We start from the raw sequence: 26,265 nt of genomic DNA on the forward strand, positions 1-26,265 counted from the left end.
CAGAAGTGTTTAAAAATTGGGCTCAATAAAGCGGACCCCCTGCAGCAACCTTCCCTAGCCACATCCCTCCACACACAGTCCCTCATTTCCCTTCACACAGAGGTGCTGGGGGGGCTGCCACACCCCCCTGGTTTCCAGCACATCCGGGGTTTACAGTTTGTTCAATGGCTCTGAGCCCCCCACTCTACCCACTGCTGCAGCACCCCCCAACCGCCCTCCAATTCCCTCCCCGGCGCCTTCCTCCCATTACCCCCCGCCCCCAGTGCCGCCTGTAGGGTCCGCACCGGGCCAGCTGCTTGGTCGCCATCTCTGCCCTCAGCACCGGGCAGGAAGGAGCCGCCTGCCCCGGCCGCTCCAGGGCGCGGAGCAGCGCCAGCGCTTCCGGCCATTTCAAACCTCCCTCCGCCTGCCAAGAAGAGCCGTTACCGCCCCCCCATCGATGCTATCGGCAAATCTACTGCTCCGGTCTGGCCCCGAAGTCGCAGTTGCCCGCCCCTGGGGAGCCGGGCCTTTCCGCTAGGGCCCAGGAAGAACGAGTCGATAGCCGAGGAAACGGTTGAGCGAGCAGCTGACACTCGCTGAACTGGGTGAGACCCTGGGGCAGCTGTGGGAGGCCTCCTTCCTCCCCGACGGCTACGGAGGGGGCATCCCGGGGAACCCCCCTTCCGCCAGTGGGGCATCCTGGGGAACCTCCTCCAGTGGGGCCGGGAGGATCCCGCCCCTCCCCTCGTGTGGGGCACGTGGGCGGGCATCGTGGGCAACCCGCCCCTCTAGCATGGTACCCCTCGAGAAGGGCCATGTTTTTAACCAGCGTGGTTGCCAAGGTGTAAACCTGTTCTCTTTTCCTGAGTCTGCAGCCAGCTGGTACCAGTGCCTCTGCTGCTGCTCTGGGCTTTGCCACACGGTAGCTGAGTAAAATTAATATAACCTCAGTCTGTTTCACAGCTGCTCTTCCCAACCTTATCGGCAGCAGTGAGCCTGCCAAAAATAATCCTGTTTTCATTCTGCTGCTGCTTGGGAAGCAGCTGTAACTATTACAGGAGAAGGGTATTTAACAAAACAAAGTATGAGGTTGGAGTAGTGGAAACACCCCCAGGTCCTCCAGCAGCCAGGAGGCTGTGATGGAATCCTCCCTTCCTACAAAAACCAGGAGGCTTTGCTGTGGAAGCTTCAAAGAAAGAAGCCAGATACAGATGGTGTGAGAGAAGGCTTCATGTTTTTCTGACTCACTGGCTGATATAAAAGATGGAGCCTCTGAGTGGAGTGTAAGCAGGGCCGGCTCTAGGTTTTTTGCCACCCCAAGCAAAAAATTTGCCGCACCAATCTCTGAGAGTGCAACTGCCCAAGCAAAAAAAAAAAAAAAATGGCCGGCATACCACCCCTGGAATTGTGCTGCCCCAAGCACATGCTTGGTTTGCTGGTGCCTAGAGCCGGCCCTGAGTCTAAGAACAAAGCTCTAGAAGAAATTCCACAAACTGAAGCAGGCTGGTATGGGTGGCCCGTATCACACAGACCAGGGGAGGCTGAGCCTCCCCAAACAACCCAGCATGGCCCCGCCCGCACTCCATCCCCAGACTGCCTCCTGCCTGTTTCCAATTCCCACTCTTCCCCCACGGCCCTGGCTGAGGCTGGCAGGCCTGCAGCTGGGACTTGGGGCAGCTGTGGCCGGTGCTCACTTCTGCCCAGCATTCCGGTGCTGAGGCCGTCTGCCTGGTGCTCCAGCGGAGGAGAGGGGGCGGAAAGGGTGGAGGATGGGTAGAAGAGGGGTGGGGGGACTGGCCTCCCCCAGCAGAAGGTTCACGTGCTGCCCATGGGCTGGCATTTCACCAGACTGTTGCCATCTGCCCTCACTCATCTTTTGACCTCTGGGCAGTAGGAGTCTGGTAAAGTTTCCAAGCCTGAAGATAATCTTGCACTGGGAGGAGGAGTGTGGACTAGATCAGTGGTTCTCAGCCAGGGGTACATGTAGTCCTGGGGGTACGCAGAGGTCTTCCAGCGGGTACATCAACTCATCTAGATATTTGCCTAGGCTTACATACATGTTTGTTTAATTTTAAAGTATTGATAACAGGCTTACATAAAAAGCACTAGTGAAGTCAGTATAAACTAAAATTTCATACAATGACTTGCTTATACTGCTCTATATACTATAAATTAAAATGTAAATACAATATTTATATTCCAGCTGATTTATAATTATCTGGCAAAAATGAGAAAGTCAGCAATTTTTCAGTAATAGTGTTCTGTGACACTTTTGTATTTTTATGTCTGATTTTGTAAGCAAGTAGTTTTTAAGTGAGGTGAAACTTGGGGGTACTCAAGACAAATCAGACTCCTGAAAGGTGTAGTAGTCTGGAAAGGTTGAGAGCTACTGGACTAGATGGTATAGCAGAATTATTGTTTTTTATATATTCAAATTTTTGCAGTTCACCTCTTCTGTGCAATAGCTGGAGGAAAGTCACTAAACAAGAGCAGCAGGGTTATGTGACTGAAGTACTGACAGGCAAATTTTAGTACCATCACCAGTTAAAAGGTAAGGAATAAGCTCCTGCACCCTGAGATGCTGTGTGAGGTTGTGACAGGATCCCTGGGGTGCAGCCTGGGACCGTGTGACCCCTATTACACTGGGCAACATCTAGATTAAGCAGTTTTTCTCACCCCACTGGATATTGCAGTCCTTAATATACAGGTATGTGTGTCCCTTAAATGTGGGCCAGTCCCCTGTGTTGGAGTCTTCTGAGTGTCTTTGTTGCTTGCAGCATAGGTGGGGGCAGGAGAAAGTGGCCATGTGCTGGGCCTGTGTTCTGTTTTATACCCTTGGCCTTAGTCCATGTCTGGTGAGTCCCCAGGCAAGGTTGAGCAATTCCCCTGGTGTGGCCTTATGCAGATGAGTCATTGAATTGTAGCTCCCTTGCTTGACAATGGCTGGTAATGGTGGTTTGATACCTGCCCAGATGTTGATTACTTTCCTTGGCATTGTCTCTGGAGAACTAGTATTTTGGCGCTTCCCAAACCCACAGCATATTTTAGTGACAACCAGGACATAGAATCATAGAATATCAAGGTTGGAGGGGACCTCAGGAGGTCATCTAGTCCAACCCCCTGCTCAAAGCAGGACCAATCTCCAGTCATATTTTTACCCCAGTTCCCTAAATGGACCCCTTAAGGATTGAACTCACAACCCTGGGTTTAGCAGGCCAATGCTCAAACCACGGAGCTATCCCTCCCCCCATACAACACAACACAATTCTTATAACTTCATATGCATTAATGATATACGTATTTCGATAGAACAGTGACTTTCAGCAGATCATAACCTTTCTCCTGATACCTCATAAGGCCTGCTTCATATGCAATATCATAATTATATATAAATGAGGAATATGGGGGTTACCGGGTGCTCCCCCAAGGTATAGAATGTCGCAGAGGTCAGTACAGGAGTTTAAATAGAAGTTAGGGTTTTCAGAAAGGTGGAATAAGAAACCATTTCTGTTTGAGTTCATCATCATAGCTTGTCCATCCAAAATTGCAGCCAAGACCTAGTGGTGTCAATTACCTTTAATAGTTCCTCAGAATTACAGAATGTGTTTGCCTAGGCTCTCAACAATCACATTTGGGTTCATTCTTCAGCTTCCACTTGGTCACATTGTCACCAGTCTTTGCCACTCTAGCTCTCTCTCCATTTAGAGCACATCAGTATTGTCATTTGAAGCCTGTGTCTGGGGGAGTTGTTCTGAAGAAACCGGATTCCCCAACATGATCAGCATTTCCTGCCATTTTGTTAGACCATAGCCTTCCACAGTAGTATTTTGGGGTAAGGGACTTACAGAGGCAAAGCTCTTTCTGGACTTAAGCCTCTTGCATGGTGAAATGTGTCTATGCAGTATATGTTGTGGGGAGACAACCAGGTGCATGATCCTTTTTATTGAAGGCATCCCACTTCACTGATGATGGTGCAGTCCCTGCAAGGGTAGTATAGCGACAGTGTGGGAGTTGGTTTCAAAGTTCCTGTGATAATCCTACAGGATTAATTGAGTTGAGTATCAATTTGGTGTGCATGGTTTGAGTGTAACTAGGCTGGGGCACAGTACTCTGCATTTGAGTAACAGGATGAAACAGATTGCTCGGAGTGTTTTGTGATCAGCTCCTCATTTTATGATGGCTAGTTTCTGGAGAATACAATTTCGGGAGTTTACTTTCTTTTTCAGTTTCTTGATGTGCTCTTTGAATCTCAGTATTTGGTCTAATGCAGTGGTTCTCAGCCCCTGGGCTGCTTGCAGCCCAATCAGCACACAACTGCGGCCCATGTGACAACCTCAGGGCCATATAGGTAGTATATATATTGTGTGAATGCGGCCCACATAACACATAGAGAGCTCAATATGCTGCCCACAATGGCAAATAGGTTGGGAACCACTGGTCTAATGTGACCCCAAGATACACCAGATGTTCATAGTGCTCAAGGATTGTACCATCCCACAATATCTGGAGTTTTTGTTTGGCTTGACGGTGTTTTGGGTGAAAGGTGCACACCTGTGAAAGGTGCTAGGGTTGGCGTTCAGGAACCATGAGCAATAGTATTTTTCAATGGAGACAGAATGCATTCAGTATCCTCAAATCTTTCCATTTGGGTGGCAATACAAAGATCATCCGCATAAGTAAATCTTTGCATGTTGGGGAATTCTAGCTGGTCATTTGTGTAGACATTTAACAGCAAGGGTGATAGCGTTGAACCTTGGGGCAATCCATTCCATTGAGTACGCCATCGACTTTTCTGCCATCCATCTTGGCAAGAACATCAGTTTGAGAGTAAGGAGATGACTGTACTATCTTGTTATTTCTCAGAATTCTTGCCAATTCAGTAGATGTGCATAACGGTTCCCAGTGTCATAAGCAGCTGATAGCTCAACAAACACAGCCGCCGTAATTTAGCAAATTTTGAAGCCATTTTTGATGTATTGAATTAGGTTTGCAACTTGGCTGCAGCATGAACGTTGTGGGTAGAAAACTGGCTTAATCTTCAGTCAGTTACCCTTCCACTATTGTATGCTATTCTGCCCATTATCATCTGCTCCTATAGCTCGTAGGTTGAGCAGAGTAAGGATATTGGGAGGTAACTCTTTGCAGAGTGAGGGTCTTTATGTAGTTTAAGTAGTGCAACCACTTTGGCCTGTCTCCACATCCTGGGTATATGCATTATCCCCATCCAAGAGTTTAAGTCAAGCAGCCATTTCTGTACTCTCGTCCTGAAGTGCGTGTAGTAATAATAGTTCATTAGCTATACCATCGAGTCAAGCTCTCTTTCTACATTTCAGGGTTTTCATGGCTATTGTCAACTCCTCAGTGTTGAGCCGCTCATTGTGGACTTTGCTGTCTCTGAGGAGCGAGCAAAGTTCCTGCTTGACTTGTGTCATTCTGCACCTTGCTTTGTGGCCTGGTTTACCATTTAGGATGAGCTGGTGTGCCACTTAGTTGGGAGACACTGTGGCGATGTGCTTTGCTTGTTGTCCATCAGGGTTCAGCTAGCAAATGGTAGCCTATGCTTTTTAGTTATTATGTCACAGGTTTGTTATTTCACTCCATTCCCTCCAACGGTTGCGTCGCTTCTCTCCAATCTCTCTCATAAGCATTTCCCCAAGCCCAGTGGTTTCTTCACCATTCTGAATATTTCTTATATTATTGACTTGTCTTTTCTGAAAGCCCAGGTAAATATAATGTCCAACATCCCCTAGGGCTGTGCTTTTGGGCAGTCTTCCGCATCAAGGGGACAAATTCTCCATGGTGCTCGTGTGCTGGAGTAACACTACATATGGATTCATCCAATCCAGAGAGAAAACCTTCCCAGTCAGCCTTTCTGACGTTGAATCTCGGCAGATTTTCTGTTCAAGCTGAAAAGCAAGAGTCATGGACAAAACCTCTCCATTAGTAGCAGCAGTGCAATGAAATTGAGTTTTGAAAATCAGGCTGCTGCACAGTTTGCTTCTTGCTGATCCAATCCATTGTTGTGCTTAACCCAAGAAATATCAATGTTTAAATGGGAACCAAGGCATGCTTACAACAATGCTATACTCTGTGACGGTTTTTGGGGTACCCAGGACTGTGAGTTACCTTGTTTCCCCCTGCCCCCAGTGTGAGAGGAACTTGCCTGTAGTTAGAGTGTTTTGTCCCTGCACCCACCAGCCTGTTAGCCACCCAAGCACTCTCCTCTGGGCAATACTGGCCCTTATTTTGCTTTGTAGGTTAATAGCGGGTACACCCCAGTCTTTGAGTCTCTTTGAAGCATTCCCCTGTAGTGCCCAGCCTCTTATCCATAGAAATACCAGATCTGCTGTCCCCAAAGGAACAGTGTATGCACCAGCTTGTATGATTCAGCTCAAGATCAGTAACTAACTTAATACTACAGCACTGAGATAAAGTGAAACCAAGGATAAGTTTATTACCAAAGATTCAAGGGGTAGTTAATAAGAATATTGGAAACAAATGGGTACATATAAAACAAAATCATAACATGCTCTCTAGAGGCTAAATTTAGCTAGGAGTTTAATGCCCTGTCTAAAGAAATTTATCTCACCCCAAAGTCCTCTGCAGCATTTCAAGCAAGGCTGGCTGAGATTTCATATTCATGAATGTAAACGCAGTGCCTGTTTAATTCCTAGGTGCTGAATAAGGGGATGTCTTCTTTGCCTTTTCAGAGAGGTTATCATAGAATATCAGGGTTGGAAGGGACCTCAGGAGGTCATCTAGTCCAACCCCCTGCTCAAAGCAGGACCAATCCCCTTTTACTTATACTCCCCAAAGTTTATTGTCTGAACTCAAGAAAGGATAACCACCAGTGGCTTATTTTTCCTGCATGCTGCTTCCCTATGGACTACACATCTCTTTTTTGATTTGGTATATACACATAGGTTTCCATTGTGTTAGCTTACAATGCTTAATTTACATCCTGACAGAGACACAAGTGAATAAATGTCTCTTGTCTGACACAAATCTGTTGTTTTATCCTCTGCTGGTGACTCATACCTTGATACAGATGCAAAGAACATATTATCAGTATATATGCATAACTCCCTACCTAGTAGCTATACATACATTGCACAATGATTTTAATGACCATTGTGACCCTGGCTTTTATTTAAAAACCCTATTGAACAGCTGTAGTGTAGCTGTTCACACAATATTCTTTGGTGAACCAGAATGTATGTACCAGAATCAGAACATTCCAGCTGGCATAAACAAGTTCTTAGGTCACACAGTTAAATTCACATCATATTACAAATGAAATTATGACTGGACTTGTTTTTAACTGTAAAACCCATTATCAAGAGTATGACTGATTTCTGTTTTTTTAAATGTAGGTACAGTCTGTTCTAAGCAATGTTTGCAAATGAAATGGGTGAGGCAACCTGCATAATTGGACACAAAAGGTCCCATGAATGTAATGAAGAAGTGGAAGAACCCCAGAAAACTAAAAAGAAAAGGAAGGTAGATGAAGACACTTGCCAAAAGCAGCACCAACGTAAGGTAATCAGTGGAATCAATAATTTGTTATATTACACATGTATGTAGGTGGAGGTCCATCATAGTTATATCTATTAGCTCATTTTCAACTCATGATCGCTTCCTTCTGAAGAGGTGTTTTTGCTTTTATTCCTCATGAATGGTGTGGCAAAAGTCAAACTCCCTGCTATTATATATTCCATATTATATATGACTCTGTACAGATCTTTTTTACAATTACTAGTCCAGCGTGTATAATTCCTCTCTACTCTCCTGCTCCTGGTTTCTCTCAGGATGAGCCTGCAGATGAGACCTTTGAAAGTGGAGCGGGAGGAGGGATAAGAAGGTTTAAGAATTTAGGAGAAAAAAGCACACAGCTCTCCTCCCCCCCCTTGAAAATACCTATCCTGTTTTCTTTTCAAGAGTCACATCCCTTTTCTCCTAAGATGTTGCATGTTCCTTTCCCTTCTCACCTAGCTGCTTTAGGTGGCCTGATCCGCAAGCTCTGTTTGAGAGAACCCAGGAGTAGGCTAGGTGGCTCTAGCCAAGGCCCCAGCCCAGCCTGCCTCCAAAACTCATATCTCCGTATCAGTCAGTCAGTCACATCTGCATCTCTCAGCCTTTTCTCAGCACATGCACAATACATGCTAAACTCGTGGAAAGTTTGAATTCCACATTTTTCAGGGAGATTTGTAATTTTTCACATCTCTGCCAGCTGTGAAATAACACAGCTGTTCAAAAGTTATGAGTTTTTGAAGAGGGTTGAGGGTTTGTTTTGTAGAATGATGATATGATAGATGCAGGTGGCTGGCTGTTCGAAATGATTATTTTAATGCTGCTGAGATTTTATTGTATTACTAATTTCTTGTTAGGGCACCGAGAGCCTTGTATAGGCATTTTAGTAGTAGTAGTAGTAGTAAGAATTGACTATAATAATAATAAAGTATGTGTTGTATATTATTAGTTGTAGATGTAATAATAAATTTTGTTCCTGCTGCAAAAACTTGAAACCTTGAATCTCCACTTTAAAATCTTCTGCTAGAAAATACGAATGTTTTTAAGAAAGTTTCATAAAAAATAAATATGATCCACACCGAACAACTATATGCTTTTTAAAGAAAAGTACATCTTTGAGCAGCGTTGCATCAGATTACATCAGTAAATTTACATCTGATGGAACATAGCACAAGGTCATATGACACAAGTCAGCCCAAAGCAATTATTGCACAAAAATACATTAGATACTCAAGCGTAGTATCTACTCTGGGGAAATTATAAGCATATCAGACGTGAGCTAAGTCTTACTTGCACCTGATTAGAGACTGAAGTGTCTAAATACCTGCTAGTTGCCAGGTAGACTTCGTTAATGGAAACTGCTGCTGGACTATTTTGTAGCTCTTTCATTAGGGTTCATTAAAAGTGTCATTACATATTTGCCCAACCTAGCATGATAGATGAGAAACTATTATTATGAGCCATAATAACTATTATTATGAGAAAGGTTTAAACAAGTAAACCTGCATGAAAGGGACACAGATTTAGCCCTGGTTTACATGGGCACAACTCCACTGATGGAAATGAGAGGTGTGTAGAGAGGGCAGAATACCGCAACTGAGTTAACCTAGATTGCGTGCTCTGTTGAGCAGGGAAAGTTTCTTAATTGTATATTTATCCAGAGCTAGACAGCAGAGTCCCTGACTGGGGCACGTAAGCTACTGTAACTAGTAACTAATATTAATACCATGTGATCCGAAAGGAGACTGTTGCCTAATGATTTAGGGAAACCTAGCGATAGGAAATAGTGTTTTAAATGTTCTTGGTCCTATCACCCCAATAGCATTAAGATTCCCTTTTGCAATACAATTGCCTTCATTTTTTCCACTGAACCTCTACATTATTTACTTAGTAGGGCATGTAAATGGTTCTTTGCTTGCACTCACTTTTTGCAGGAGAAGAAATCCCGCTTGTCAGCTGGGTTGTTTGGTGAAGATTGTGAAATCAGCCATGAACAGGTATATGAGTTCCTAAAGTACGCAGCTTTGGGAAAACGTCACAATGCAGCTCAACCCAGGTATAGTATTTGTTTATATTCTGGACACAATCACGTCCCATGCTACTGTACATATGCTAACCTACCTAAAGGCATATAAGTACTGTTTTTAAATATCCTCTGATTATTTTTGCAACATAGATGGCCAATATGGTGACAACTATATAGATAATTAAATTAAATAGCTAGATTTTGATTGTGTACTCATTTTGATGAACATGTTCATGAGGCAGGCTATGGGGATGAATACTACAGTAAAGCTCAGAGCTCTGTCTTCCCCATGTACGTTGTTTACATGATGATGTGCTTGTATGGACCAATACATAAGATAAAGGGCTAGATTCTGTTCTTACGGAAGTCAGTGGGAGCTTTGCCAGTGACTTACATGGGAACAGAACTGGTCCTATGTTTGTTTAATTTTAAAGTATTGATAATTATATTGCTTTGTTTCTAATGCAGCTGGTGCCGTATTTATCACCGAAGACACCTGGCTAAGGTTGTGGTTATTGTTCTTCAGGAAGTCAGCCAGCTCTATTTCTACAGGTTCTATGTGCAGTTCAAACATCTCAGAAGGGCATTTCAACATGTAAGTCCCCAAACTGTTGCTACCAAGTAAGCTTTTTCAGCCAACAGTGCTCCAGTGGTTTAACTGCTACAGTGAACTTATTCTCCTCCCAGTGGGAAGTGGACATCCCTGAATCCCAAGGGGCAATATGAGAGATTCCCTCCCTTCCTACCTGCTGTTAGCCCAGGACAAAGGATCAAGCTCTGATATTAGAAGCAGAGTGATTAAAGATTTGCAGTTTTTGAAGTCATAAAATGTGAAATAAAATACATCAACAGTTCCACACTACATGTATAATAATTTCTGCATCTTCAAGAGGGTGAGGATATTCTAAATATATCTCAGTAGACTTAGGACTTGCTGTCAGCGGGTATAAATTGGCAGAGGTTCACCAGCTGAGGATCTGTCCCTTAGTGTTTGCAAACAATGCTGTGTTTTATGGTAACAATTCCTCCTGTTCCTTGAAGAGATTATTGCTGAGGCAGGATGTAGTAAAGTTCTTTTAATTTGCCCAGCTACATTTAATCCCCTTTATATGTCTTATTTATTTTAACAGTGTGCTTTGAATCAGTAAAATCTTAGGAAATTCTCCCTTAGCTGCAGCAAACATATGTTTCTAATTTAGAGCAGTTTCCTAACTTTCCAGGAACAAGGAACCATCAGTTCTGCTTCTGCCAATGAGATGCTGCACTGATTGCCTCTGGAAAGTCAAGGCTATAATATGATAATTGAGTAGCTAGAAGAGAGTCCTGTATTATTCAGCTAAATCATTGTGATGTTCCCTTGAAAATGTATTGTTCTTCATAAATGATGGGAGAAACCCAGAAATAAGTGAATAATGAGACAGCAGTATTTCTCGGCAGTAGAGGGAAAGGGGTGGTCCATCTGGAACAGAGGTGGAAGCTTGTGACAGGAAGATTGGGTGGGATCAGGCAGCTGCAAAGCTAATTATGATTATATTTTTTTAATAAAGGTCACTTTAGTTTTCACTGCTGCTTGTTCCTTAACTCTTACTGCTTTAACAATTAACAGCATTTTACTTAAGAATATGGTGTGCAGATTGTGGATTTATGGAGCATCATGTCATGAGGAAAAACAACGAGGAGTCTTTGTAGCACCTTAGAGACTAACAAATTTCTCTAAGGTGCCAGAAGGACTAACACGGCTACCCCTCTGAAACATGTCATGAGCAGTTTCTCAAGAAGTTAGTTAAAGTGAAAGAAGTTAGTTGCAAATCATATTGACTTAAACACAAAAAATTGCATTGAACCACTGAGCCCCCTCTATCTCTAACTTAAGTTAGTCTTGTATACTTACCCTTCTTTGACTTGAGTGGAATTACACTAGTGGCAAATTTGGCATGGGGAAAGATAAAGTGTCAGAATTTCCATAGTAGTAGGAGTACTGTTCCTTACTTGTTAATTTAATTTTGAAATATTTTACTTTTGTTTGTGCAGCAAAGTCCTTTAACATGTTTTCTTTTTTGTTCGATAACAGAGATTCAGTTTACCACCTACTTCAGCTAATTTTATAGCTAGTGTGTGTGGAGAAGGCATAAGTATGAAACATCAGAACAGCATACCAGGTACCTCCCTTTGCACTGTCAGTTTCAATAATTGTTTACCCATTTCAGAGGATGTTTTGAGTCTGTTTGTATCCTATGCAATCAATTTTAAACTAAATATAGTTTATGCAGGATTACAAGATACAACTAATCACTGGTTTAACTCTGAAATAAATGTCTCTAGCTAATTTCTATTAGTCTGTTTTGCTTATTATCAAAAGTAAATGTGAAGGAAGTTTACAACAACAAAATTGTGAAAGGGATATTAAAGCTGCAGATTTTTCTCTTCTGAAGCTGTTGTAAGTTTACTCTATCATTCTAAAATGTATTTTATAAGAGAAAGATCTCTGAAATAGATTCAGGCTCGTTAGGTATTCATTTCTTGACTTCTGCATTAGTCTCAGTAATAATTCTATGTTATGCTGGACAGTGAAGTAGATAAACTACAGTGTGTTGACAGCTGGCTTCTCATTATTTATATTCCTTGTGATCCTAACTGTAATTTTATGGATCGGTCTTGCACTGTTTGCACACTCAAAACTTCACTTAAAGTCAGTGCAAAGTGAAATTCTCAGTGCAAAGAATACTGAATCGGGCCCTGAACGGATGAATTAGCAAGTTTTACTTTGTAATGTATTAATAGATAAAGTTTTCTAAAATCTGGACAATAAGCTATAGTCACAGACTGGAGTTTCAGATAAGTTTTTCCTGAAGTTATGTTTCTTTATGTGACTTCAAACATAATGACAGAAAGGCTTGTTTTAGTCTGGTAATCTGGGGACTGGACGGGGTGTCAGGAGACCTAGGTTCAGTCCTAATTTACAGGCTTCCTCTGTGACCTTGGGCAAGTCATTTAACTTACCCTGTGCCTCCATTCCCCTTTAAAAGGGGCAAATACCGCCTTATTTCCCAGGGGGATTGTGTGGATAAAATCCATTCTGTTTGTCACGTACTATGACAATGGATAAAAAATAACTTGGATAGTTCAATAGACACTGTAACAAACACCTTTGTTAGAACTTGTATTTTCCTAGTGTAACACGTATCCTTAGTATCACCTAGTGGAGTTATCCCCAAACTGGGGTGCACAGGAACTTTGGGAGTGGCGGGGGAGAGGTGGTAGGGCCGGGGCCAGTCCCCTCAGGGGCGGGAAGGGACCACCATGTTTCCAGCCTCAGTCCTCCCCAGAACCTGTTCATCCTCCCAGTCCTGCTCTGCCCTCACTCCTTCTCCGCTCCGGCCCCAGTTGCAGCTCCACTCCACCCCTTGCCTGGCTCCGCCCTCATTCCTTCTCCATCTCTAGCTCCAGCTCCACCTTCAGCACAAGCTCCGCCACTGAGGAAGCCTTGGCTGTGCACTAATGGAGGAGCGGAGGCGACTGAAACAGTTTGAGCACCACTGACTTAGTGGAAAGAGCTCTCTTTCTGCTTGCTTTGAGGAGTTAATAGCAACAATAATTTCTCACAGATAAGATGAAATTTTAAATAATTAGAATACTTAGCATGTATCAAAGCAGGGCAGGATCATTATCCCTATGTTAGAGATAGTAAACTGATGCAGAGATAGAAGAAGCAACTTGCCTAAGGTTACCTAGCAAGTCAGTGGCAGAGCCATGAATAGAACCCAGGTCATCTGAGTCCAGTCCAGTGCTCTGTCCGCTAGTCAAGTCTGCCACCCCTCAAAGTGAAATGTGATAGTGTGCATGTTAAGTACAGTAGCTTATCCACTCTTAAAAAATACTGTATGAACTTGTTGGCAGCTTTTAAAAGTGCAATTTCTTATTATAGGTTCAGCTTCTGCCTCTAGTGGACATATTTCTAAGAACTCAGACCTGCAAAAAGATCCGATCATTGAGAAATACGGCGAGGAAAAGCATGGTCTGACCAGCTATATTCTAACCTTGGAAGAGATGAGAAAATACAATTATCCTTTAGAAGGTCAGGCCATATACATTTTGGTAAAAATCCCAGCCTAAAACATTTAAAAAAGTCAATCAATCCTATTGGATTTCACTGGGAGTTTTAGTTGCACAAGGCAGGCTCTTTACCAAAGTCATTTGAGGCTTTCATTCTCCTCATCTATACCTGCTGAGTCACACGAGACAGATTTCTTCTTCTTCTTCTCAGATGTCTCTATTTTTCTTTCTAGGATCCCCTGGGTGTGAGAATTATATCCACACACAATGCGAGAGCCCGAGGACAGACAGCAGCCCCCTCTTTGGGCTGGATTGTGAAATGGTATAAAAAAATACTTCTTGTCTTAAAGAAGGATAGGAAATGAGTTGTACAACCTCCGCTGGCTCCAAAAATAAAGCCAGCCACCCTCTGTGTGTTTTAGAGCATTTCTACCAAAAAAACACAGTTGTAAAGACACCAGCTGGCCATCTGCACCAGCAATTCTTCTGTCAGTAGCACGAGGGCAGCCTCTCCAGTGAGAGAGTTCTCAAAAAAAAATACAGCATAGCCAAGACGTATGCGTTAATGCTCCCAGCACGACACTCAGCTCCGCAGTGGTTCCCTACATATCATGCAGGAGGCAGGACAGGCGGATCCACTGCTATGCAGAATGGACATGAGGAGGATCATGGGGGCTGTTGCAGCCTTTGCACACTAGAGATGGGGAAGGAGGAGGATTCCTTCTCCTTACGCATTTCCCCAACACCAACACAGTTGTTCAGGCTCTGTGCTGAGCTGAGGATTGCCCCTTCATGCACTTTAGTCCTTGAAGAAGGGCCTTGTTTTGGCATCACCTGCGCCCTTTTTAAATAGGTGGGCCCATCTCTTGCTTTAGCACTTCTTGGCAGAGCAGTTGCAAAATTCAATCAGTTGTGGCGCTCTGGGTGTAAAGTATGAAGTTATTCTGAGATCAGTTCTTCCTCTTAAAGATTAACTGTGTGTTACAATTACATGTGCACCTGCTACATTTGTAATGGGCGTCAAATATTAATCAGAACTGTCTGCACTATTAAAAACTAGTAATAGATGGTAAATCTTCCAGGTTAGTAACATTTTTAGTGGTGATTGCAATTATTGTAATCAAAGCAGATTTTAATCTGCTGGTACTTTGAGACAACCGATTGGCAATAAACCCAGTGCTGATTTCTGATCTGACTTTTCTCTTTTTATTTTTGCTAGTGCCTCACTGAGAAAGGAAATGAAGTAACTCGAGTCTCACTGGTGGATGCAGAAGGTCGGTGCATCATGGATGAGCTTATAAAACCTGAAACCCAGATACTGAACTACCTCACCAGGTATCCGGCCTATATACTTCCTCCATGCCTCTCCTGTAAAAGTGAGAGCCATTCAGACTGAGTCTGGTCCATGTGGCCTTTCAAGAATGTCTGATGCACTTAGCTTTCTGCACTGTTCCAAGAAAAGCCTGGATTACAGGTTAATGATTCAGCACAGGTTACTCTTTTACAGCTTGTTATAGAAGACATGGTGTAGTAAGAGCATGAGATAGCAATCCAGGCCTGTGCTCTATAAAATGAGTATATCATTTCACTAACTTTCAGAGGTACCAAGAGCCGAGCTATGAGGAACTTTCATAATGAAACCAGGCAAAATTCAAGCTACATTTCATCCCCAAAATTTTAAGATTGGGCCCAATTTCATGCATTTGCACATCTGGAAAATCCCTTCTGCTACGTTCAGCAGCCTTCTTTCACCCAGCAGGCCCCAAAACATTTCCTTACCAGTTTAATAAATCCCCCTGTGCTATGTCCTCCTCACAGCAGAATAATTTATACAGGAAGCCACAGTTATAATTCGGACATGGTCACATTTGTAATCTATGTATTTTATGTGTCTTGCTTGAAATGATCTCTAGTAAATGAAGTTGCTAATATGTTGGTTTATATTTGCCATTTTTGTTTTGAAGATACTCAGGAATCACAAGGAAGATTCTTCTTCCAGTGAAAACAAAACTCCCAGAGATTCAGGACAAGCTAAAGAAATTGCTTCCCCGTGATGCGGTATTAGTGGGTCACTCTTTAAATGCCGACCTCCACGCTTTACAAGTGAGCATGCTCTTACGAGGATTTCCCCCAGCCCTGTTGGACCTGTTTGGTCTGGTGCTTTTCATACTTGAACCAAAATAATTCTGGTTCATTTATTTACCAGGCTTTTCTTGAGATGGCCTAAGGGTGTAAAAATGTGTAAATTTAAAACATGAGGACTTCTTAAAAAAACCCACAGAAGTCAAGAAGTAAGAAGGCTGTAAAAGTCTTCACCAGCAGCCTTAGCTCTATATCCTCCTTTCCCTTCAGTCATTGCTGGGTACACCTAATTGTGTTGTGGTAAAGACAAATCTTTCGTATGGTAAATTTAAATGACCATAATGTATCATCCTACAACTGAAGAGCATAATCTGTGGCCATTTTGCCAGTTTATATTAAGTAGAGGGGGATTTCAGACCTGTCTTGTGGTAATGTGTAGGGTATTTTGTTGGGCACCTATGGCCTGTATGTACATGATGAACATGCAAAAAGCTGACCTCTTATGTCTGGAATCTGGGCCAATAGTCAGAGGGTCTGTGAGGAAACAACTGGGGAACCCAGCACATAGGAGGATTTACCTCTGCATTTGCAACCTGTTCTCCTTGTATTTCACTACATGGAATTTTGTCAATTCTTCCTTATCCCCCAGGGAACATAAGAGGCCATCACGGGGTTAAGAATGGGCTTTTCATGGAAAGCCCATCACAGTGTTAACTGTGGTGTTACTACCCCAATTCCATAATACTGATGTTCTTTACTCATATTATTGGTGATGTTCTCTCTTCTCCAGATGATACACCCCAGTGTTATTGACACCTCATTGCTTTTTGCCAGACACAAAGGTCGACGGTTCAAGCTGAAATTCTTAGCAAAAGCTGTTTTAGGGTACGTTTTTTTACCGTGTTGTCATAGTTTATGCCAATGGATAACCAGTACTACTATGTAATATTTTACCAATCACGATTATTACACCAGGTGCATGAGTGTTTATCTAAAACGTAATATGTTTTGGAAAAATCAGATTATATAATGTACATGAAATAACACATGTAATGTGAATTATAATAGTAGTAGGTGATGTATGTATTCACAGTAAAGGTATGTCTACATTGCACGCTCCTTATGGCAGTGTGCTGAGTACAGGCATTACAAGCCCCCCAAGCACAGGTATAGATAGCAGTGTAGATGGTGAGGCACTGCTTAGGCGAATCGAGTATATCATACCCTACATGGCTCTCTCCACACCCAAGCAGTGCCTGCTGCTATTTTAGCAGTGTAGTGACCCACTGCCTCCCTGCTGCTGCAGCCTCTCTCTGGTGTGGAGAAAGGCTCTGGCAGAGGGGAGGCAGTGGGGAAAGACTCCACATACCCTACATGTTGCTGCCAGTGAGGGTACAGTGTAGATTTACCTTAAGAGTCCTGCCCTGAACATTAAACAGTTGAAGTGGACAGGGATTACTATCTCCATGTTACAGGTAGGGGAATGGTAGCAGAGAGGTTAAGTGACTTGCCTAAATCATACAGTGACTATGGAGCCTAGCTAGAATTGAACCCAGATCTCCTAACTCCCAGTCCAGTGCCTCAACTACAAGACCATGCGTCCTCTAATTCTGTTAATTGTGAGCTGCTGAATCTTTCATCTAAGAGGCCAGGATACTCTTTTTCAACACTTTGGTGTGTCTAATTCACACACATGACTAGGAGACTCATTTCAAATTAGCAAGAAAGTGAATACAGCAAGTAAGGGTAATGTTTCAGAAATTGTGCTTCGACAAGTTTATTTTGAGTTTTTAATGATATTCCATAGCATGCCAGCAAACATTCTATAGTATGTTTTGTAGACATAATGTATTCTTTAGTAGTAATGGTTTGGTGAGATGAGAGGAGAGACTGCTGTACTACATGCAAATTATGAGAGGGGAAACTAGCCGAGTGTAGCTGGTTGAAGATAAGGATGGCTAAGGTCTGTCAAAGCACAATATAGTCCAAGGCATCTATGAAATCTTTAACAGTTATAAGCAATATTGAACATTGCAGAAATTCTTTATATATTTCAATGGCTTTTGGAACATTTCAGAAGAACACAGTTTCAAAGATAATTGAAATACAACAGTCTTTGAGCACAGGGATAAATATACCACCTGAAAAGAACAAGCTACGAGGTTTCTGAAAAACTAAGTACTATATCATTTAGGGTGTGAAAACTGGTACCCTTTGTGTATGTTTTACTTTGACATTTTAGGAAGGAAATTCAGTGTGAAAATAAAGTTGGTCATGATCCAACAGAAGATGCTGAAGCTGCAGTTGAATTGCTTCAATACTTTATTGACCAGGGACCCAGAAAGGTATGTAACTTTGTAAGATATTAATGTATTTTCATTAGTTTTTATTAAAAAAGAACTTAAAGCTCAATATATATAGTTTGTAGCCCTCCTAAGGGGAAAAAAAAGTTGATTGTTTCATCGTTTCTTTTTATTAGGATAATTGTGCACTTGGGCCCTGATCCAGGAAGATAATTATGCTTTAAGCATGTAAGCATCCTATTGACTTTAGCGGGACCATTGATGTGCTTAGAGTCAGGCACATGTTAACGTGCTTTGCTGAATCAGGACTCTGGGAGCTGCATTCCCTACTTGTGGAGTGTACAGGGACACTATCAATCTTGGTAGAAATTGGCTGATCTTCAGGAATGCTCCAAAATATATCCTGGGTGGTTTTTTTTAATCCCTCTAGTTTCTCTATTATGCTCATGTTATTGGTCTTTGCCCTGTTTTCAATATTACCCATTTTGGTTCCAGTTCTTTTTCCATGTCTTTTGCTAATTTAAGGCACTTGTACGCTTTCACAGTTGCAGGGGATTGGCTGTTATGCACAAGTCTATCTCCCAAATCCTTGGCTTCCAATTCTAAATCAGAGATGACTTTATGGAGACACATTGCTAGATTGATGCCCATGAATGCTGTGTGCTTGAAAAGTACCTTGAAAAGGAATTAGTGTGTTTTTGTCTTTCTAGGTAGTAGAACTAAATTTGGAGACGGTGCTGTCAGCCCCAAATCTGATGGAGTTATCACAGCAAAAATCTGCATTACAACTGCAACAGAATGGAATCCAGAAACAGTCAAGTGAACCTCCAAGCATACCCCAACCATGGCGGTAGGACTTCCTAATGCATACAGAGCCATTTCATTGGCGTCAGTTCTTTGTGACTCAAAATATATTACTTGCTATTGAGTTACACCTAATCTAACCATTTTTAAAAATTAAAAGGCTTAGATTACTTCAGCAGTGAATTTTATGTGATTCTCTTTTTTTAAAATATATTCAGGACACAAGATGAGTATTTTCAGGCAGTGGAAAGTTTGTTAGTTTTAAAAATTCTCTTCCAAGGAGAACTAGCATTTAAAAAAAAAAATACTTTCTCAAAGGTTTCTGATTCAGTCTAAACTAAAAGTTAGTTTTAAAGATGAGTTGATATTTACCATGACTCTGTTAGTTTTTTAGACCATTTGAATGCTACTGGCCAAAAAACTCTCCTTTTGAGCAGAAAGGAACTAGCCTCTTCTGGCTTGTGTCAGAACAGTCTGAGCACTTCAAACAAACAGGTAAGTGAACTTAGAACAGATTGTTCTAAATATGTATCTAAGAAATAGAAGTTCTACACATTCTTGAGTGGGTTTTTTGCATTTAAAAAAGTTGAGTAACCTAAAATGGTAAGTTTCAGCAACAGTCTTAATGCTTCCTTGGATGAATCGGTTTTGTCATCTTTGAAAATACATTTTGATCCTGTATTGTCCTGAAATATGCCCATTTTATGGGCAAGTAAATAGGAACTACAAATAGATGAAGTGACTTGCCCACAGTCACCTACAGAATGAGAGGCAAAGTTGGGAATTAGAAGCTAAAAGTTCTCATTTGCAGTCCCCTGCTTTAACCACTTGACTGCACACCTTGACCATCATGACTGTGTGAATTTTTTCCCCCTGTAGATACTTAAAAGAGCTATACAAGAAGTTCCTCTGTCCTCATTCAGTATCATTCAGTTCGCTTTGCGTTCAGAGCATGTTGCACCAGACCTTGTTGCTGAAGTTTGTGAAAAGGTAACAAAGCTATATCCTAGAATATTCTTTAAAGCTGAGCTTGGAGAGGGACCCAGCACTTTTCAGATTCTTTGTTTGTAAAATCCCAGCATTAACTTGTATTCCTACAGATGAGAATCAAGCTAGCTGATATGCTGACTGTCTATGCAGGTCCATTTGATAAAGACTTTTGCCTGAAGTCTTTAAGAAGAGAATTTAAGAAGTGTGGTCCTATCCACTCACTCACTGTGCTCACTGAAACACACCAGGTGAATAACAGAGAGAATCCTTTTAACTATGTTAACTTGCTGACATACAAAGTCACTGTTTAGTTTTACTAGGTGATGGGTTCAATGGAGGGGTGGAGATGGTACAGTTTAAACATTGATTGCTCATTTGGCAGTGCGGTCAGCACCGCCAAGAACTCATTGTGGAAAAGCTATGGTAAACAGCCAGTATGGTGTAACTCTACCCTTGTGCTACTAGCTCAAACAGTGGTCTTTCAAAGAAACTGTCCAGGATAAGAAGCCTTATACTGGGGCAATGGAAATTTTCTCTCCTTAGTGGAGGGAAGAGTATTAAGGCCCTTAATGGCAAAACAATGGGTTGTGAGTTAAGTTAAAGCAATGAAACATCCTATTTAATGCTGTGTCTTTAATGTATTACATATAGAATATAAAAGGCTTCTTAGGATATCTTCCAACAACCTGTTAAATACTTATTTGTGAAAGGAGAGGGGTACTGTCATTGTAATAGAAGACTCAGCTTAATATTCTTCCTTTTAAAAGCCCCACATCTGTATCCAGTATGAAGTATTAGAAGCTGCTCAACTTGCTATGGAAAGTCTGAATGGAGCTGATGTTGCAGGGTCCTGCATTAAGGTATTATAAGCATGTGCTAAAAGCCTGAATTATATTCAACGTAAGACAAAATATGGACATGAAGTACTTTTATAGCCTCTTTCATCTGAGGATCTCAAAGAACATTACCAGCATTAATGAACTAGGCCTCACACCACCTGTAAAGTTTACAGAAGTAATTAAAACCATTTTACAGATGGAGAGATTTGGTTGCGACTTCCCCCAGATTGTACAGCAAGTCAATGTAAGAACCAGGAATCCTGGCTCCCAGTCTTATGTTCTGAATGTAAACCCTCCTTAGGGTTCAGGGTTACTAGATGTCCTCAATGACTATTAGTTAAGGTTGCCAGGGCACCCGGGTCTCACTCTTTCTATGTCTAGATCTGGCCATCTATCAAGATGGTATATAGTCAGTAATTCTTTGTACTAGATTCTTACCATCTAATTATAAGTGATGCATTTAAGATTATCTGCCCCTCATGGGGTCCACTCACTGTTAAGGATGATGCCTCCTGGCTGCTCTGGGGGATTAGCTCCTTTCTGGTGCTACGTGCTGCTTTGGTGGTCGCTCAACCTGTCTCTGCAACACTAGCTGCTCCTTCTTCATAATGTGGACCTCTGGGAAGGTCACTATGCATGTTCCCCCCTTCTGGGGTATCAAAATCTTCAGCACAAACTGTCCCAGGCAGTCTGCTCTCCACTGCCTGGTCTTTGCCACTTCCCCAGTGACCTAGGCCTGCTCTCTACTCTGGATTCCAGTCCCAGGGCCCTCTCATCAGCAGCCAAGGTCTGCCCTAACCCATAGCCTTTCCATGGCTCTCTCCCCCTCTCCAGCCCAAACTCCCTCCTTCCAGGAAGTAACTGTGCACTACCCTCTATAGTGCCAAACACCCTCCCTTCTCCCAGGGTTTGACTGTATTCTACTTCTCTGCAGCCCCTGGATTTTGTTCAGGCCCTTTCTGTTCCCATCCAGCTGAGCCTCATCTAATTAATCCCTGGCTCCTCCTCCAGGTGCAGCTGGGGAGTTGATTGGCTCAGCTAGCCCAAGGAATGTTTAGAGAGCAGCAGACACACTCATTTTCTTTAGACAAACTTGTCTGTCAGATTTCTGGGGGAAAATGGAATTTGTAAGTCGAAGGTAGAATTCCTGAGACCCATAGTCCCTAAAACAGCTCAGACTGGCACATTACGTGTATTTCCATTTGATACACCCAGGTTCAGAGACCCGTCACTGTGATGATGCTAGACTGTGACATGCTGATAAAAGAGCTAGAAATGGATATTGAAAACGAAGGTGTGATTTATGTGGCGGGGCTGAAGAAAACCCTAACTGAGACAGACTTGCATGAGAAATTCAGTCATTTGAAAGACCTGCAAGCTCTTTTCTGGCCTAGGGATCTCAAAAGAGGGAAGCACAGAAATTACTGTTTCCTGAGTAAGTAAATGTAGCACACAACACCCAATAAGCCTAATTTTGCAGAAACTCCTCACTTGGGCCTCCCATTGAAGTTAGTGGAGATTATACTCCCTGTAGCTCAGAGTAAGGTGACACTATGCGTTGTCATTGGATTGTTTCTAGCCAGCTGCCTAATCCTGGTCACCCATGTAGCTACATTTTGCTTTAAACATACAGGAGTTTGTAAAAAATTAATACTACTTCAGATATTAATAGCTTCTGCATCGAGGGGAGTTTCGAAGTGCTTCACAAACTATGTACCCACTTCAGCACTGAAATTCCCTGGGGGTGGAAGATGGCTGCCATGCAGGCTGCAGTCTGACGAAGTGCCATGGCTTGTTTGTCAGGAACTCTGTTTCTGGTCTCATCTAAAAAGACATCCAGCCAGTAAGCTGTGTAGAATTCAGCTGCCCTATCCCGGGATGGCTGAAATGCCGAACAGACTCCACTGGAATTTGGACCTGTGGCTTTACAGAGACCGATGCTTAGATTGAAGCAGAAGACGATGATCCCCTTATGAGGCTGTGCTACGACAGCGACACTAGGCCTAGTCTCCCATATGCCATAGCTTTGCCCTCAGGGTGCTGAGAATGCAGAGTCACTTTCTGAACTACGACTGCTGACCGAGGGTACTTGTGTTGGTTTTTTTCTTTTCTTTTAAGAGTTTCAAACCTCAGAAAGTGCCCTAGAGGCTCTTCAAGATATAAACAGGCAAGGAGCTGAAGGCAGCCGACTGCAAAGTAGAAAAGCTCTCACTCCTAGCCACCTCCACAGATGGATTTGTCATATGGCCCATAACGATGGGAAGCCTATTCAGCTGGCACATCACATCCTACATGTGAAAAAGGAACAACTATCTACCTCTGTGAGTTAAATCCCTTTGTCATAGTAAATCATAAGGCAAGGTAAAGTGGAATGAATACAGCTCTGGGAGCTGGGAAACCAGACTTTCCAATCATAGGTCAGACACTGACCTTCTATGGCTTTGGACAAAATGTTTAACTTCAGATTCCTGTCTATAGAATGGGTTTACCTTATTCTGGGGGCAGAGGGGTGGCTAAGAAGGAATTAATATTTGTAAAGCAGCTTGAAGATGGAATGTATTACATGTTTTGGTATAGAATCTGCTGAACAGACAAATTCAAAAGACCAGTGCAACTGGTTTCAGCAGAATACAATGCTACACAGGAATCAGAGATCTACATTTTTCAAAAGCAAAAAGACCCAGTGTTAAAATAAAATATATGGGGAGAAACATGAGAAGGAGGAGGTCACACGTTAATAAAGAGTGTAGATTGATGGGGATCTCCATGGTTGGAGATCCCCAAAGGAAAGGACAAGAACTCAAAGGAAAGAACAAATAATCTTTACTGGATAAAATTTCAAATCAGTTTGCAACAGTCCTGTGATTCCCCACAGCTTCCCAGTCACCATGCTTCAACTCCAGCCTGGAGAGACCCCCTAGGAATGACAAGATAAAGTACCAACCATCTATCCTGGTCACAGAGACTGCCAACAAAAGATTGCTAGTTTGCATGTTGTACATTCACATCCAGTAAGAACGGTAGTGAGTCCAACTGCTTTTAAGGCCGCAGTCATACCTGGATTGCTGATAAAACCTAGGACAATAGGATCTAATAGTAGTACCATTCTGTTCCTATTCTACCCAGGAGCAAGACCTAAGGAAAAAGCTGAAGAAGTTAGACCACGGTATCAAAAAGCTCTATAGAAGTCTGGAGAATAATACACTTTGTGTCGTTCTGTTGCCAGGTGTGAACAGGTAATATTTACAAATAGTTTTCAAAGTGGTTAGAGAACAACGTATTGCCAAGCAAGTTAGTATTTCCTGCATTACAATGAAATTTAACACTGGACAAGGGGGGTGAAGGGGAGTCTTCATAGAATCATAGCTTGTAAGGCCAGAAGGGACTATGAGGCTCATCTAGTTTGACTTCTTGCATAACATGCATGCTGAATAAAATTGTATCCAGTAAACACTGCATCAGGCCTATAACTTCTAGTTGAGCCAGAGCATTGAAACCGATTGGGATATGATGGAGGCTCAGATTAGGCCTCCATACCTCAATTTGCTAAAAACTGCCAAGGAAATTCTTCTCATTTCAGTTGTCACCCTTCCCTTGCCTTCCTGTCTTCAATACAGATTTCTTCCCACACCCCCTCCTATTTTAAATGAATGTAGTTTCAAGCACTCACATAAAGGAGCAGGTTGGCACTAGAGGGGCCAAGTGACCTCTGAAACTGTAGTTTTGCATTTATACATATAACAGCTACAGCCCAGGCAGCAGGTGTGCGCACTTCCTTACTTATATGCTTCATCTTTGACTTGAGACCACATCTGGTGAGAAGAGGAGGGTGATAAATTGTTCTCCTTAACTACCACGGATAGGACAAGAAGCAACAAGCTTAAATTGCAGCAAGGAAGATTTAGGTCAGAGTAGACATTAGGAAAAACGTACTAGTTAAGCACTGGAACAAATTACCTATAGAGGCTGTGGAATCTCTGTCACTGGAGATTTTTAAGAACAGGTTAGACAAACTCCTGTCAGGGATGATTTAGATAAAATGTAGTCCTGCCTCAGAGAAGGGGACTGGACTAGATGACATCATAAGGTCCCTTCCAGTACATTTCTGTGATTTTATAACCAGTGTATTCTTCCTAAGCCATTGAATACCCATCGAGTGGTAACGGGACTTACTGAACTTGAAAGGCTCCATGTGTTCTCAAAGCCGGTTTGTTGGATGCTGTTAGATGATGGATTTTCAGCATTCTAAACAGGCTATGTAATTTCAAACTACTTAAAATGGTAACTTGATATTATGAATTAGAAAAATTCAGGTGCATTCAAACTTCACTTTTGTTAGCCAGAGACCTTGCCCTTGGCTATGTACTTATTTCAGTTAAATCTTCCCTCTACTCCAGAGCTAATTCAGCAGCCTCCCTATTCCATTCAGATAGAGATTGGATCATTTGGTTCAGTTATGTTCTTGGCTTTCGTTCATCTTCCAAAGGCATGATCATTTCATGGAGATGCAGAGAACATTTAATATTTACCTTTTCTTGTATAAGAAAAAAGGGCATAAGGTGAAATTAAATGTGTTAGAGGCTTCTCTGAATGAGCTCTTGCCTGACCACGCCTGCTCTTTGCCATCTGTGAAAGGGGTTTTGGAAGTAAAGAGATCGGTGTGCTGTCAATGGTGATTAGCTGCTAACTTACTGCAACTGACCATTTGCTCTGAAGAACGGAAGTAACAGATTTCTCTTCTTTATGTTGCAGTGTTCATGGATCATTCTCTGGCCTTGGTCTGATGGGAATAAAGGAAGAAAGCAGGAGTAGTGCCTGTTAGACTGCCAGGTTTTAGAAAAAAGTCTTAAGATTTTTTAAAATTAATTCTATACCCCAAGAACAAGAGGCTCTGCCGGTGTACTTTAACATTTAAAAATAAAAACAATTCAAAACTGTTAGTGCAGCAACCCCTTCTTCTATTAACACTTCTAGCTTTGGTGCTTTTGGCTGGCTCGTAGCCAGCTCAGAGTTTAGGGAGCTGTGTGTGTGCGCGCAGAGACTGCTAAGGCAAAACCGGTAAGCTAGGGTGGTCAATTTTTCTAGAAGCTGAATGGTCCCTATCTAGAGGGGGCTTAAGTATCCTTACAAGCCCTTTACAGACTTGTCAGCTGGGCTGCGTTCACTTGGCCAATCCTTGACAGACAGACTATGCAAAATTAACGTACATCTGTCCCCCAAGAAAGCTGCTTTGAGGTTGTAGGAACTCTACACCGGTGTTGTGGAGTCTCTGGAAATTGGGCCTGAATTAACATTTCATGTAAAGTCTGTTATAGACGGTGTGTTATGCTTTTCAGTGTCAATGAAGTAGCTGTGCACTTCATAGAAAAGCACTTTACTTTGCCCTGGGGAAGATGGAATTGCGATTCACATCTTGGGCCATTTCCACTTTTTTCCTCATAAGAGGAAAAATTACAACTCAAGCTGCAGCAAGAGCAAAGAAAAAAGTACCTAACCGGTGAAATTCACACAGACATAATGATGAAGTTGCACGGAGCATAAGATAGGAAACCAGGATCTCACACCTACATAAAGAGCAGCAGACTTCCTTTCCCAGGCAGGAGGAGCAGCAGCATTGTAACCTTTTGGGTTAGGCCCAGTTTCGGAGGTAGGTTTC

General features: G+C 42.4%; 2 protein-coding genes across 7 annotated transcripts in view; one reads left to right on the forward strand and one right to left on the reverse strand.

Annotated features, from left to right (window-relative positions):
* Positions 1-429, reverse strand: part of LOC123344587 (ERI1 exoribonuclease 2-like) — a 39,309-nt gene extending 38,880 nt beyond the window's left edge. For 2 of the 4 annotated variants that reach the window (XM_044980970.1, XM_044980969.1), the window contains exon 1: positions 285-422. In XM_044980970.1, the coding sequence (XP_044836905.1) occupies positions 285-307 (23 nt within the window). In that variant the 5' untranslated portion in view covers positions 308-422. Of the gene's footprint in view, positions 1-284 lie in introns of all 4 variants that reach the window. The other 2 variants (XM_044980964.1, XM_044980967.1) reach the window with 2 other exon arrangements.
* On the forward strand, positions 1-25,558 carry REXO5 (RNA exonuclease 5). 3 transcript variants are annotated; one of them, XM_044980961.1, is made up of 21 exons: positions 1-587; positions 2,427-2,533; positions 7,356-7,521; positions 9,447-9,568; positions 10,007-10,133; positions 11,610-11,697; positions 13,464-13,613; positions 13,825-13,913; positions 14,811-14,926; positions 15,556-15,694; positions 16,464-16,558; positions 17,916-18,018; positions 18,687-18,826; positions 19,167-19,275; positions 19,660-19,770; positions 19,881-20,018; positions 20,538-20,630; positions 21,825-22,044; positions 22,728-22,930; positions 23,736-23,845; positions 25,362-25,558. In XM_044980961.1, exons 3-21 carry the CDS (start codon positions 7,375-7,377, stop codon positions 25,429-25,431), a joined length of 2,370 nt encoding a protein of 789 aa, XP_044836896.1. In that variant the 5' UTR covers positions 1-587; positions 2,427-2,533; positions 7,356-7,374; the 3' UTR covers positions 25,432-25,558. The 3 variants fall into 3 exon arrangements, with proteins under 3 accessions (XP_044836896.1, XP_044836897.1, XP_044836898.1); XM_044980962.1 differs by lacking the exon at positions 1-587 and adding an exon at positions 953-1,196; XM_044980963.1 differs by lacking the exon at positions 1-587 and adding an exon at positions 1,865-1,883.
* Positions 25,559-26,265: the final 707 nt, after the last annotated feature.

This window comes from Mauremys mutica, chromosome 11, assembly GCF_020497125.1.
Source record: "Mauremys mutica isolate MM-2020 ecotype Southern chromosome 11, ASM2049712v1, whole genome shotgun sequence".
Lineage (NCBI taxonomy): Eukaryota > Metazoa > Chordata > Testudines > Geoemydidae > Mauremys > Mauremys mutica.